The following is a 13743-nucleotide window of genomic DNA, read 5'->3' on the forward strand; positions in this document are numbered from 1 at the left end:
ACAGATGGTGAATGGCAAAGAATATGACAATTAATATGCATGGAAATCAATCAGGGATAATCTCACTCTGTTCATTTTTTATTTTTTTGACGTTTTTGTGTATTTGTTTTATGTAATTGAACGACATGAAACTGCTGATATTAGGCCTCTAAGAAAAATCTACAATATGACAACTTCAAATGAATCAGCGTAATATAAAGCAACTTGATTCCATGCAACAACCAAAGCAAAAACGCAAAATCCTGCTGGGCTTAAACAAAAAACATGTCCTAATCTATGTCTTCCTAATGGTTTTTGTGGCAGGTGTAGGAACTGAATAAAGAAAAAGGGAAGAAGAAAAGAAAAAAAGAAACTAAGACTGGAAATGCTGTACCTTTGTTCCAGCTGCCTCATGGCTGCAGTAATTTTATTGGTTTTTTCTTCTAGTCGGGCAATTATTTCATTTTTTTCTTTCAAGCCATCTTCAGAACCCTATTTATAAAAACAAAAGCTACGGTGGTTTTGATTTTTGTGTGTGTGTGTGTGTGTGTGTTTTTAATAGACAGGGTATCACTATGCAGCCCAGGTTGGGTTTGAACTTCTGGGCTCAAGCTATCCCACCTCTCAGCCACCAAAGTAGAGTTTTGATCAGTTAACCTGAATATTTATAAGTTTCTTACACCATTTTGCTATGGGACTGTTACTTTGAAATGAATAGTTACTTTATACATTAAAATAATTGTGTGATATAAAGCAGTGCTATTAGTCTTTTTTTTTTTTTTTTTTTTGAGACAGAGTCTCACTCTATTGACCAGGCTGGAGTGCAGTGGCGCCATCTCGGTTCACTGCAAGCTCCGCCTTTGGGTTCACGCCATTCTCCTGCCTCAGCCTCCCAAGTAGCTGGGACTACAGGCACCCACCACCGTGCCCGGCTAATTTTTTTGTATTTTTAGTAGAGACAGGGTTTCACTGTGTTAGCCAGGATGGTCTCAATCTCCTGACCTTGTGATCCGCCCGCCTTGGCCTCCCAAAGTGCTGGGATTACAGGCATGAGCCACCGCACCCGGCCCTTTTTTTTTTTTTTAAGATGGGGTCTTGCTATGTTCACCAGGCTGGTCTCAAATTCCTGGCCTCAAACAATCCTCCCATCTCGGCCTCCCTAAGTGCTAGGATTACAACATGAGCCATGGCACCTGGCCTCTATCAGTCTTCATTTAAAATGAATAGGCTGGATGCAGTGGCTCACACCTGTAATCTCAGTTCTTTGGGAGGCCAAGGTGGGAGGACTGCTTGAGACCACCCTGGGCGAAATAGTGAGACCTCATCTCTACAGAAAACAAAAGAAAAAAAGAAAAAAAATTAAAAAATAAAATGTAATAAAGAAAAAACTCCACCTTCAATATTGTTGGAAGATGACAGAATACATTCTTGTAAAATATGACATTTTTCAAATTAATTAAATTGTAAAGGGTTTTGGCAACAAATCTACTTAACAGCGATATCATCGTACAAAACTTACAATTATGGGCCTGGCATGGTGGCTCATGCCTGTAATCTCAGCACTTTGGGAGGCCGAGGTGGGTGGATCACCTGAGGTCAGGAGTTCAAAACCAGCCTAGCCAACATTGTGAAACCCCATCTCTACTAAAAACACAAAAATTAGCCAGGCATATTGGTATATGCCTGTAATCCCAGCTACTAGGGAGGCTGAGGCAGGAGAATCACTTGAACCTCAGGGGCAGAGGTTGCAGTGCATCGAGATCGCACCACTGTACTCCAGCCTGGGCAACAGAGCAAGACTCTGCCTCAAAAAAAAAAAAAACAAAGAAAGAAAATTTACTATTATGATAGTGTAGCATTTCAATCAAAATTAAATCTTTCTTAGGACTACACTGGAAAAGGAAGTTCACAAAAACGTTTTGCAGTTTAAATTGAGAGTTTTCCCAAAAAATTTAATCTTCATACTCTTAACCTTTCAACATTAAAAATTTAGACAGGTGATATTTTGTTTGTTGATACCTTTTTCATTACATTTCTTAAGCTTTCATTTAGAAAAAAAAGACATTGGCCTTTATAACTAATATGGCACAGTTAAAATAAAATGGGCTCATCTCTTAAAAACCAAAACCTTTCTACAAATATTCACTTTCAATTTACATAAAATGAAATTTAAGAAAAATTCTTACCTGCAATTTTTGATACATCTCTATGTTAATTGCTTTAACTTCCTCTAGTTGTTGTCGAAGGCCTATCAGAGTATCTTGTTTCTCATGGATATCTTTCTCCAGCAACTTCATGGCAAGTTCAATCTCATGCTTCATACTAACTTGTACTGCTAGCTCATTCTCTACATCCTGCAATTTCAATATATCCTCAATTCACATGCCACTTCAGGATGTAAAAATTAGATATACTTTAAGAAAGATTTTCCATTCAATATGCAGACTACACCTTTTAAGTCCACTAAAGGGAATCAGCCAGGCCCTATAACAACATAATAAATATTTTGAAATGCAGGGCCAGGCGCAGTGGCTCATACCTGTAATCTCAGCACTTTGGGAGGCCGAGGTGGGTGGATCACTTGAGGTCAAGAGTTCGAGACCAGCCTGACCAACATGGTGAAACTCCGTCTCTACCAAAAATATACAAAAACTTAGCCAGGCATGGTGGCACACGCTTGTAGTCCCAGCTACCAGAGAGGTTGAGGGGAGAGAATCACTTGAACCCAGGAGGCAAAGGTTGCAGTGAGCCGAAATCACACCACTGCACTCCAGCCTGGGCAAAAGAGTAAGACCCTGCCTCAAAAAATAAGTAAATATTTTCAAATGCAGTTTTTGCTAAAATGAAAGCATTGTCTATATTCTGTTACTCTTTTACAGTCCAAGAATTAATCATTTTTATGCTTCATAAATTGAATATTAATTTTCCTTAAACAAAAGGAAATGAAGTGGTCTGTACATGTAAAGGCCAAAGTAACTCAAAAAACAGTTTAATTTCTTTTTTTCTTTTTGAGACGGAGTCTCGCTCTGTTGCCCAGGCTGGAGTGCAGTGGCGCCATCTTGGCCCACTGCAAGCTCCGCCTCCCAGGTTCACGCCATTCTCCTGCCTCAGCCTCCCGAGTAGGTGGGACCACAGGGGTCTGCCACTATGACTGGATAATATTTTTTTTTTTTTTTTTTGTATTTTTAGTACAGACAGGGTTTCACCATGTTAGCCAGGATGGTCTCGATCTCCCAACCTTGTGATCCACCAGCCTCGGCCTCCCAAAGTGCTCAGATTACAGGCGTGAGCCACCGCACCCGGCTAACACAGTTTAATTTCTTAAGAATTTTTTATCAGAAAAATTAAAAAGTTTCTTATGATTTATTTTAAGAAATTTATTGGCCTGGTGTGGTAGCTCACACAGGTAATCCCAGCACTTTGGGAGGCCAAGGCGGGCAGATCATGAGGTCAAGAGATCAAGACCATCCTGGCTAACATGGTGAAACCCCGTCTCTACTAAAAATACAAAAAATTAGCCGGGCGTGGTGGCAGGCGCCTGTAGTCCCAGCTACTCGGGAGGCTGAGGCAGGAGAATGGCGTGAACCTGGGAGGCAGAGCTTGCAGTGAGCTGAGATGGCGCCAATGCACTCCAGCCTGGGCGACAGAGTGAGACTCCATCTCAAAAAAAAAAAAAGAAAAGAAATTTATTAACATTAAAGACAAACAGAAAAGGTGATAAAAAGATGGGCAATATTCTCTTCTTGACCTGGGTGGAGGTTACACAGGTTATTTGTGTTATAATTCATTAAGCTGTATATTCGAATTTTTCTGTTGGCATTGTATTTCACAATTTCAAAGGTTAAAAAACAAGTTAATTTTAAATATGACTTTCCTAATATTTGAATATGTCGTTCTGTTCTATTTCATTCTCTATAATGCTGGTCACAACCCATTCATTCACAATCATATACTGTAACTTACAGTTTAAAAAACACTGATACAGGTCAGGCACAGTGGCTTATACCTATAATCTCAGCACTTTGGGAGGCCAAGTCAGGTCGATCACTTGCGGCCAGGAGTTTGAGCCCAGCCTGGCCAACACGGCAAAACCCCATCTTTATAAAAAATACAAAAATTAGCCAGGCATGGTGGCACATGCCTGTAGTTCCAGCTACTTGGGAGGCTGAGGTACAAGAATTGCTGGCCGGGCGCGGTGGCTCACGCTTGTAATCCCAGCACTTTGGGAGGCCGAGGCGGGCGGATTATGAGGTCAGGAGATCGAGACCACGGTGAAACCCCGTCTCTACTAAAAATACAAAAAAATTAGCCGGGCGTGGTGGCGGGTGCCTGTAGTCCCAGCTACTTGGAGAGGCTGAGGCAGGAGAATGGCATGAACCCAGGAGGCGGAGCTTGCAGTGAGCCAAGATTGCGCCACTGCACTCCAGCCTGGGTGACAGAGCGAGACTCCATCTCAAAAAAAAAAAAAAAAAAAGAATTGCTTAAACCTGGGAGGCAGAGGCTGCAGTGAGCCAAGATCGCACCACTGTACTCCAGCCTGAGTGACAGAGCAAGACTCTCTCTCAAAACAACAATAGGCCGGGCACAATGGCTCACGCCTGTAATCCCAACACTTTGGGAGGTCAAGGCAGGCAGATCACTTGAGGCCAGGAGTTCAAGACCAGGCTGGCCAACATGGTGAAACCCCATCTCTACAAAAAATACAAAAATTAGCTGGGCGTGGCAGCACATGCCTTGTAGTCCCAATTACTTGGGAGGCTGAGGTACAAGAATCACTTGAACCCGGGAGGCAGAGGCTGCAGTGAGCCAAGATCACACCACTGCACTCCAGCCTGGGCAACAGAGTGAGAAACCGTCTCAAAACAACAACAAAACATTGATATAGTGGAAGCTTAGAAAATTTGAGAAGATTAAGGGGTGAGCTTGCTACATACCACACCAAAAAGGATAAGGCTGAAAGAGATTTTAAATGGTGCTTGCTTGAGGGTAAATTACTCCCAGGATGATCCTGCTAATGTAATTTTTAATATAACCTACCTGTCGTAACTGAGATTCATCTCGAAGCTGCCTTCTGGCTTCATTGTACATTTCATCTAGCCCCTGACGAGAATGCTTATATGTTTGAAGCTCAGTTTCCACATCTACTTTGGTAACCTAGGAAGAAAACAAAATTTTTCATTCTATAGTCACTACTATTAATACAGCACAGAAATATCTACTTCATGCAAAAGTCCCTAAAAATGGTAATTTCTGACACAAGATTGTCTGCTTGAAAGCAGTCTATACTTACCTCTAGGTGCTGCTGTGTTTTCATTAAAATCAATTTATTTTCACTTCGTAATTGATGATTTTCTTCCTGGAGTTTAATGATGTTATTCTTTGCTATTGCTAACTAAAAATATGAAACAGGCAAGAAAAAAGATTTTAAACACCCTTATACTTGCTTTACAGGTTATGTGCCTGGCCATAAATATCAGAAAGTAAAATCTCACAACTAGCAAAAGGTCTGTCACATTCACAGAAACGTTCATAAGAAAAACATGCTCGTTATTATCCCAAGTTACCAGTTTTAAAAATTATACTCTTATTTCCTTTGGAACTATTCCTGCTATTTTCTTTTATAGTTGAAACACATTAGGCTTATTTGTTATGCTTATAATAAACATATTATGCTTACTGTATGATTTACAGTATGTCCTGAATACAAAGTGTCTGAGTAAACAAATAGAGAATTATGCATTAAATAACAAAGGCTTTAAAGACTTGTGTAAAGATAAAAACATGCATAAGGAAAGAAAGTTGTGCTATCACTGAAAATGTATACAGACATTTGTGGTAACTGAGTTGGACACCCCATGAAGTCTAGACATGTAACAGGAACTTAAGTGACTACGACAAACAAGAGACAGGTCTCACCATGAGTTAAACATGAGTGATTAAGTGGTTTGACTCTGAGGACCAGAATGGAAAGAGAGATCCCATGAAAACAAAGCAGAGACCATTCCCTAATGATGGTCAGAAATTACCACCTTGTGTCAGAAATTACCATTTTTAGGGACTTTTGCATGAAGTAGGTATTTCTGTGCTGTATTAATAGTAGTGACTATAGAATGAAAAATTTTGTTTTCTTCCTAGGTTACCAAAGTAGATGTGGAAACTGAGCTTCAAACATATAAGCATTCTCGTCAGGGGCTAGATGAAATGTACAATGAAGCCAGAAGGCAGCTTCGAGATGAATCTCAGTTACGACAGGTAGGTTATATTAAAAATTACATTAGCAGGATCATCCTGGGAGTAATTTACCCTCAAGCAAGCACCATTTAAAATCTCTTTCAGTCTTATCCTTTTTGGTGTGCAATTAACATATTTCTAAACACTTTATCAGGGATCAACTTGAACTTCACAGTCCTACTAAAGTCAAGAAGAGGCACAAACTAGTGAGTAGCTCTGTAATGGTCCCGATCAGGAGCCCAACCATCAAAAATAAAGATGCATTCTTAACTGCAGTCATGCAAGTTATCATGTGTTCCTTGGTTTGGAAAAATTAGGCCAATTTTAAAAGAAATGAGAATGTTAATTAACATAGAAAATAGGGTTCACAATACAAATAACAGAAGCCTAAATATTTCTGAAAGTATGTAAGCAATAATTCTGTGGTTTAATATATTAAAAAAAAATCTAGAAAGCAACTCTACAAAAAAGAGAGCCGAGATAAATTTCTGGTTCTGTTCCAAATGCACTCTGGGATCGCCAGATAGCTACTTTCACTACGCAAGAAACCAGAGTACATGGGATGAGTTTTACACATGAGAAGGTGGAAAAATGGTTAACATGATCATGCAGTGATGCCTGTGAAGGAAAGTAATCTGACTAGTGGAACAGTGGGAAGAGAGGGACGGTATCATTTTAACAAGAATTTCTTTTTTTATGTGTATTTTTTTTTTTTTGTATTATACTTTAACTTCTGGGATACATGTGCAGAACGTGCAGGTTTGTTACACAGGTATACATGTGCCATGGTGGTTTACTGCACTTAACAAGAATTTCTAACTACAGGTGATTACACCAGGTAAATATAGGTCATCCAGATTTTAAAATGAAAATCACAGCCTACCTACTGAAGAGTTTGTATGAGTTTCATCTCTGAGGCTCATTTTTAGAAGTTGAGTATCTCAAATATAGTATCTCAGATTCATATAACTGAGGATTTGCCTAAGAATATATGGTTTCTCTAGAACTTATAATCAGTTACAACTATATTACAAGTATTGCATCACAATGATGAGTGTGTGTTCGTATGTGTAAGTTTAACGCATTCATATTTAAAATGGAAAAGGATCACAAACACTAGATCCATGAAATACATTTATCCATTAGACAATACCTCTTCAATCAGCTTAGTATTTGACTTTTCTAATGAATCAACTCTTGAATGGAGGCTGCTGACTGTGCTGCTGAAATTAAGAAAGAAAAATCTCATTCAAAATCACACAAACTCAAAAAGGCACAAAAAAATATGTTATCCTAGATTTACTACGTTTACTTACAGGCACCAACTGCCCTGTCCAAATTTCTGAGTGTGGAAAATTTCATTAACTTGGATAACTTGATTTAGCTAGAAGGGCAATAAAGAGTGTAGCAAAATAATATTTATATTAAAATTCCATTTGGTGCTACTGATTTTTTTTTTTTTTTTTTGAGATGGAGTCTCACTCTGTTGCCCAGGCTGGAGTGCAGTGGCGCGATCTCAGCTCACTGCAGCCTCCGCCTCCTGGGTTCAAACGATTCTTCTGCCTCAGCCTCCTGAATAGCTGGGTTTACAGGTGTGCGCCACCACGCCCAGCTAATTTTTGTATTTTTAGTAGAGACGGGATTTCACCATGTTGGTCAGGCTGGTCTCGAACTCCTGACCTCATGACCCACCCACCTCATTCTCCCAAAGTGCTGGGATTACAGGCGTGAGCAACAGCACCCGGCCTACTCATTTTTTTACATTGTCTTCTTAGGGTCCTTCTTACATTTAACTGAAAATATTTGGGAATAAAAATTCGACACAAAGATTACTAAGTATTGTTAAAATTATATTCAAAAGGATGAACTTTAAATGTCTACTTTATAATTACGTGGTTTGATGAGGCATATAAACAATGGTCTTTAATTCAAGCTCCATTTTGTTTCCCCTCTCCATTTTCATGAGAACTTAGAGACATCCAAAGTCAACTATGGTTTGAGAAATATGAAGATGAGATACCCAGCATCAGGTTCTTAGTATCAAGGATCTGGCAGCTAAACACCCTGTCTTTCAAAGGAAGTAGTCAAAGGTCAGATTACAACAGATGAACACACTTGTTTTTTGCATTTTTGTTTAAATGAATCAAGACCGGACATTATTGTATATTTTAAAAATGTTGGCCAGGCGTGGTGGCTCACACCTGTAATCCTAGCACTTTGGGAGGCTGAGGCAGGCAGATCACCTGAAGTCATTAGGAGTTGGAGATCAGCCTGGCCAACATGGTGAAACCCCGTCTCTACTAAAAATACAAAACTTAGCCAAGCGTGGTGGTGGGTGCCTGTAATCCCAGCTACTTGGGTGGCTGAGGCAGGAGAATCACTTGAACCTGGGAGGCAGAGGTTGCAGTGAGCCGAGATCGTGCCACTGTACTCCAGCCTGGGCAACAAGGGCAAAACTCCACCTCAAAAAAAAAAGAATGTTGTCCAAGGCCTGTTTGATACTACCATCTCAAAACCTTCTCTAATAAAATGTAATATTCTATATATAGTATGTTTCAGCAAAATAAATAATAGATACAATAAATTTTATACCAGCCTCAGAAACAAGTATTGGTATTTCAATTTTACTAGTGAAACAAGAAAAATGTTTTTCCATTCATATTAAATCATTTTTAAGACATAATCATTCTTAGGTAGACAACTTGAGTTTTTCACAAATAGCACCAGGATGTCCTGATGGTAACGGACAGACAAACACAGGTCTAGGAGACGTAAGACCAAGAGCCCTGCTTTTCTACTTCCTAACTGTGTCACCTTGAAAGTTGTAAAACCAGCCAGGTGCAGTGGCTCACACCCATAATCCCAGCACTCTGGGAGGCCGAGGCAGGCAGATCACGAGGTCAGGAATTCAAAATCAGCCTGGCCAACATGGTGAAACCCCATCTCTACTAAAAATACAAAACTTAGCTGGACATGATGGCACACGCCTGTAATCCCAGCTACTCGGGAGGCTGAGGCAGGAGAATCGATTGAACCCAGGAGGCGGAGATTGCAGTGAGCCAAGATCGTGCCATCACACTCCAGCCTGGGTGACAGGGCAAGACTCCGTCTCAAAAAATAATAATAATAATAAAAGAAAGTTGCAAAACCTTCCTGAGCTGCAGTTTCTTTTCTACAAAATTGGACAATAATATTCACCTTGCCTTTATGTGAGAATACAATAATCATCAAGAAAAGCACTTTGAAAACAAACTCTCAATAGTAGTTTTGAGTGAGGAATAATAGGTGAATTCAGGCCAGGCGCGGTGGCTCACACATGTAATCCCAGCACTTTGGGAGGCCGAGGCTGGTGGATCACGAGGTCAGGAGTTTGAGACCAGCCTGACCAACATGGTGAAACCCTGTCTCTACTAAAAATACAAAAATTAGCCCAGCGTGGTGGTACGTGTCTGTAATCCCAGCTACTCGGAAGGCTGAGGCAGGAGAATTGCTTGAACCTGGGAGGTGGAGGTTGCAATGAGCTGAGATTGTGCCATTGCATTCCAGCCTGGGCGACAAGACCAAGACTCCATAAAAAAGTGAATTCTACTTTTTTTCTATATGTTTTCTATATTTTGAAATATTCTAAATGTACAATAACTACTTTTCATTAGAAAAACAACGAAAGGGCCGGGTGCAGTGGCTAACATCTATAATACCAGCACTTCAGGAGGCCATAGTGGGCAGATGGCCTAGCTCAGAAGTTTGAACCAGCCTGGGCAACATGGTGAAACCCCAACTCTATGAAAAATACAAAAAATTAGCTGGGTGTCTTGGCGCGAGCCTGTGCTCCCAGCTACTTGGTAGGCTGAGGCAGAAGGATCGCTTGAGCCTGGGAGGCAGAGGTTGCAGTGAGCCAAGATCAGGCCACTGCACTCCAGTCTGTGTTGACACAGTGAGAACCCTGTTTCAAAAAAAAAAAAAAAGAAAAGAAAAGAAAAAGCAATGAAACACTTTTATTTTTATTTATTTATTTATTTAGAAACAGGGTCTCATCTGTCACCCAGGCTGGAGTGCAGCAGCACAATCTCAGCTCAGTGTAGCCTCAACCTCCAGAGCTCAAGTGATCTTCCCACCTCAGCCTCCTGAGCAGCTGAGACTACAGACACACGACACCATGACCAGCTGATTTTTTGTACTGTTTTGGGTGTATAGAGACAAGGTCTCACCATGTTGCCCAGGCTGGTCTCAGACTGCTGAGCTCAAGTGATCCTCCCGCCTCAGCCTCCTAACATGCTATATTACAGCATGTGCCACTGCGCCCAGTGCAATGAAACATTTATAAAATATAAGGTATACAAAAGTCAGACACCAGTATTGCTGTAACAGATTAACACACATGATTTAAACAACTGAGAATAAGAAAAGTCTTTTGAACTGGGCCGGCCACGGTGGCTCAAGCCTGTAATCCCAGCACTTTGGGAGGCCGAGGTGGGTGGATCACAAATTCAGGAGTTCAAGACCAGCCTGGCCAATACGGTGAAACCCCGTCTCTACTAAACACGCAAAAAATTAGCCGGGCATGGTGGCGGGTACCTGTAATCCCCTACTCAGGAGCCTGAGGCAGGAGAATCACTTGAAACTGGAAGGCAGAGGTTACAGCGAGCGGAGATCACGCCACTGCACTCCAGCCTGGGTGAAAGAGCGAAACTCCGTCTCAAAAAAAAAAAAAAGAAAATTCTTTTGAACTAAATGGAATAACCCCAAGATAAATCATTGGCCAGGCATGGTGGCTCACACCTGGAATCCCAGAACTTTGGAAGGCCCAGGCAGGCGGATCGCTTAAGCCCAGTAGGTGGAGGTTGCAGTGAGCTGAGACTGCACCACTGCACCCAGGCCAGGGACAACACAAAGAGCTCTCGTCTCAAAAAAAAAAAAAAGTTAAGTGAAAATAGTAAGGTATAGAGTAGTGTGAAAGTATGCTACCTAATATGTAAGAAGAGGGAGAGGGAAGAGATATGAGAATAGATATACATATTATTGCTATGAGCATAAAGTATCTCTGGATACACAAGAACCTAATATATTAATTACTCGTGAAGAGGGAAACTAGACTGATGAAGATCAGGGAGAGGCAGACTTTTGTTTTACGTTCCTTTTGTGCCTTTTGAAGTTTGAGCCATATGAATATATTAATATTACCTGTTACCAAAAAGTGATTAGAAGTTTAAACATAAATAATTAAGAAACACAAGTTTGCATTTAGAAATACAATCTCAGAAATACAAATTACAAAATATACATATATTTCCTATGATTTCTATTAAAACTCCATTTAAAAAAGACTGATATGAAGTCTTTCCTATTTCTACAACTTTAGAGGAAAAGCAAGAGTCACAGCTTATTAGTTTCTTGTCCTAAAATGGGAAAATGTTCAATTGTATTTTCTGATTATAATACATATTCTTTGAGCAGTACTCAGAAAATACAGAAAAGTACAAAGAATAAAATAAAAATTATTCATAATCCTATCACCCAGAGAATATTTACTAATTATTAAATGAGATCAATGAAAACAGTTCATTTCTAATTACATAGCAAATATTACTCACTATACCTGTGCTGCCCAGTATGGCCACCATGAGCCACATGTGGCTACTAAACACTTAAAATGTGGCTAGTCCAAATTGAAATGTGCTGTAAGGGTAAAATATATATTGGATTTTGTAGACAGTGCCAAAAAAAAAGAGTATAAAATATGTTATTAATAATAATTGTTTTTTAAGAGATGGGGGTCTCATTATGTTGCCCAGGCTGATCTCAAACTCCTGGGCTCACGTGATCCTCTTGCCTCAGCCTCAAAGTAGCTAGGACTATAGACGTGTACCACCATGCCAGGCTAATAATCGTTTTTTTTTTTTTTCTTTGAGACAAGGTCTCACTGTGTCACTGAGGCTGGAATGCAGTGATGCGATCATAGTTCACTACAGCCTTGAAGTCCTGGGCTCAAGAGATCTTCTTGCCTTAGCCTCCCAAAATGCTGGGATTACATGCACGAGCCATCACACCTGACCTTTTTTTTTTTTTTTTTTGAGATGGAGTCTCGTTACGTCATCCAGGCTGGAGTGCAATGGCGTGATCTCGGCTCACTGCAATCTCCACCTCCCGGGTTCGAGCAATTCTCCTGCCTCAGTCTCCCGAGTAGCTGGAACTACAGGCACGTGCCACCATGCCTGGCTAATTTTTGTATTTTTTAGTAGAGATGGGGTTTTACCATATTGGCCAGGCTGTTCTCGAACTCCTGATCTCAAGTGATCCACACGCCTTGGCCTCCCAAAGTGCTGGGATTACAGGAGTGAGACACAGTGCCTGTCCCCTAACTTTTTATATTGATTGCACGTTGGAAGAATATTTGGGGAATACTGGGTAAAATAAAATATATTTATAATTTTTTGGGTTTTTTTTACATTTTTATTGTAGTTACCAGAAATTTTAAATTACCTATGTGGCTGGGCACAATGGCTCATGCCTGTAATTTCAGCACTTTGGGCACCTGAGGTGGGAGGATTGCTTTAACCCAGGAGTTGAAGACCAGCCTGAGCAACACGGTGAGACCTCATCTCTATGAAAAAATTTAAAATTACTAAGCATGGTGGTGCACACTTTTGGTCCCAGCTACTTGGGAGACTGAGGCAGGAGGACCGCTTGAGCCTGAAAGGTCAAGGCTATGGTGAGCCTGATCATGCCGCTGCCCTCCACCCTCCAGCCTGGGCAACAGAGTGAGACCCTGTCTCAAAAAAAAAAAAAAAAAAAAAAGGCCAGGTGTGGTGGCTCACGCCTGTAATCCTAGGACTTTGGGAGGCAGACGCAAGTGGATCACCTGAGGCCAGGAGTTCAAGACCAGTCTGGTCAACATGGCAAAACCCCGTTTCTACTAAGAATACAAAAAAATTAGCTGGGCGTGGTGGCGGGCACCTGTAATCCCAGCCACTCGGGAGGCTGAGGTAGGAGAATCGCTAGAACCCTGGGGACAGGCAGAAGTTGCAGTGAGCTGAGATGGTGCCATTGCACTCCAGCCTGGGCAACAGAGCGAGACTGTCTCAAACAAAAAAAACAAAACAAAACAAAAAACCTATGCGTCTCATACTATGTGTCTCATATATTTCTTTCTTTCTTTTCTTTTTTTTTTTTTTTTTTTTTGAGATAGAGTTTCACATTTCACTTTTGTTGCCCAAGCTGGAGTGCAATGGCACGATCTCAACTCACTGCAACCTCCACCTCCCAGGTTTAAGTGATTCTCCTGCCTCATCCTCCCAAGTAGCTGGGATTACAGGTGTCCGCCACCACACCCGGCTAATTTTTGTATTTTTTAGTAGAGACGAGGTTTCGCCATACTGGTCAGGCTGGTCTCGAACTTCTTACCTCAGGTGATCCACCTGCCTCGGCCTTCCAAAGTGGGACTACAGGCATGAGCCACTGCGCCTGGCCGCATCTCATATATTTCTATTAGAATTGCACTTTACTATTTTACATACAGGTCTCAAAAATTCTTCT

At 40.9% G+C, this 13743-nt stretch overlaps 1 protein-coding gene across 8 annotated transcripts in view; it reads right to left on the reverse strand.

The window, feature by feature from the left end:
• The window catches only part of RUFY2 (RUN and FYVE domain containing 2), a 68588-nt gene that overhangs the window by 39572 nt on the left and 15273 nt on the right, over positions 1-13743 (reverse strand). For all 8 annotated transcript variants that reach the window (XM_055274493.2, XM_055274488.2, XM_055274489.1 and 5 more), the window contains 5 exons: positions 7364-7433; positions 5270-5371; positions 5017-5133; positions 2166-2333; positions 374-471 (listed from right to left, as the gene is read on the reverse strand). In XM_055274493.2, coding sequence (XP_055130468.1) covers positions 374-471; positions 2166-2333; positions 5017-5133; positions 5270-5371; positions 7364-7433 — 555 coding nt within the window. The remainder of the gene's footprint in view (positions 1-373; positions 472-2165; positions 2334-5016; positions 5134-5269; positions 5372-7363; positions 7434-13743) is intronic.

The sequence above is a fragment of the Symphalangus syndactylus genome, chromosome 4 (genome assembly GCF_028878055.3).
Source record: "Symphalangus syndactylus isolate Jambi chromosome 4, NHGRI_mSymSyn1-v2.1_pri, whole genome shotgun sequence".
NCBI classification, from domain to species: domain Eukaryota; kingdom Metazoa; phylum Chordata; class Mammalia; order Primates; family Hylobatidae; genus Symphalangus; species Symphalangus syndactylus.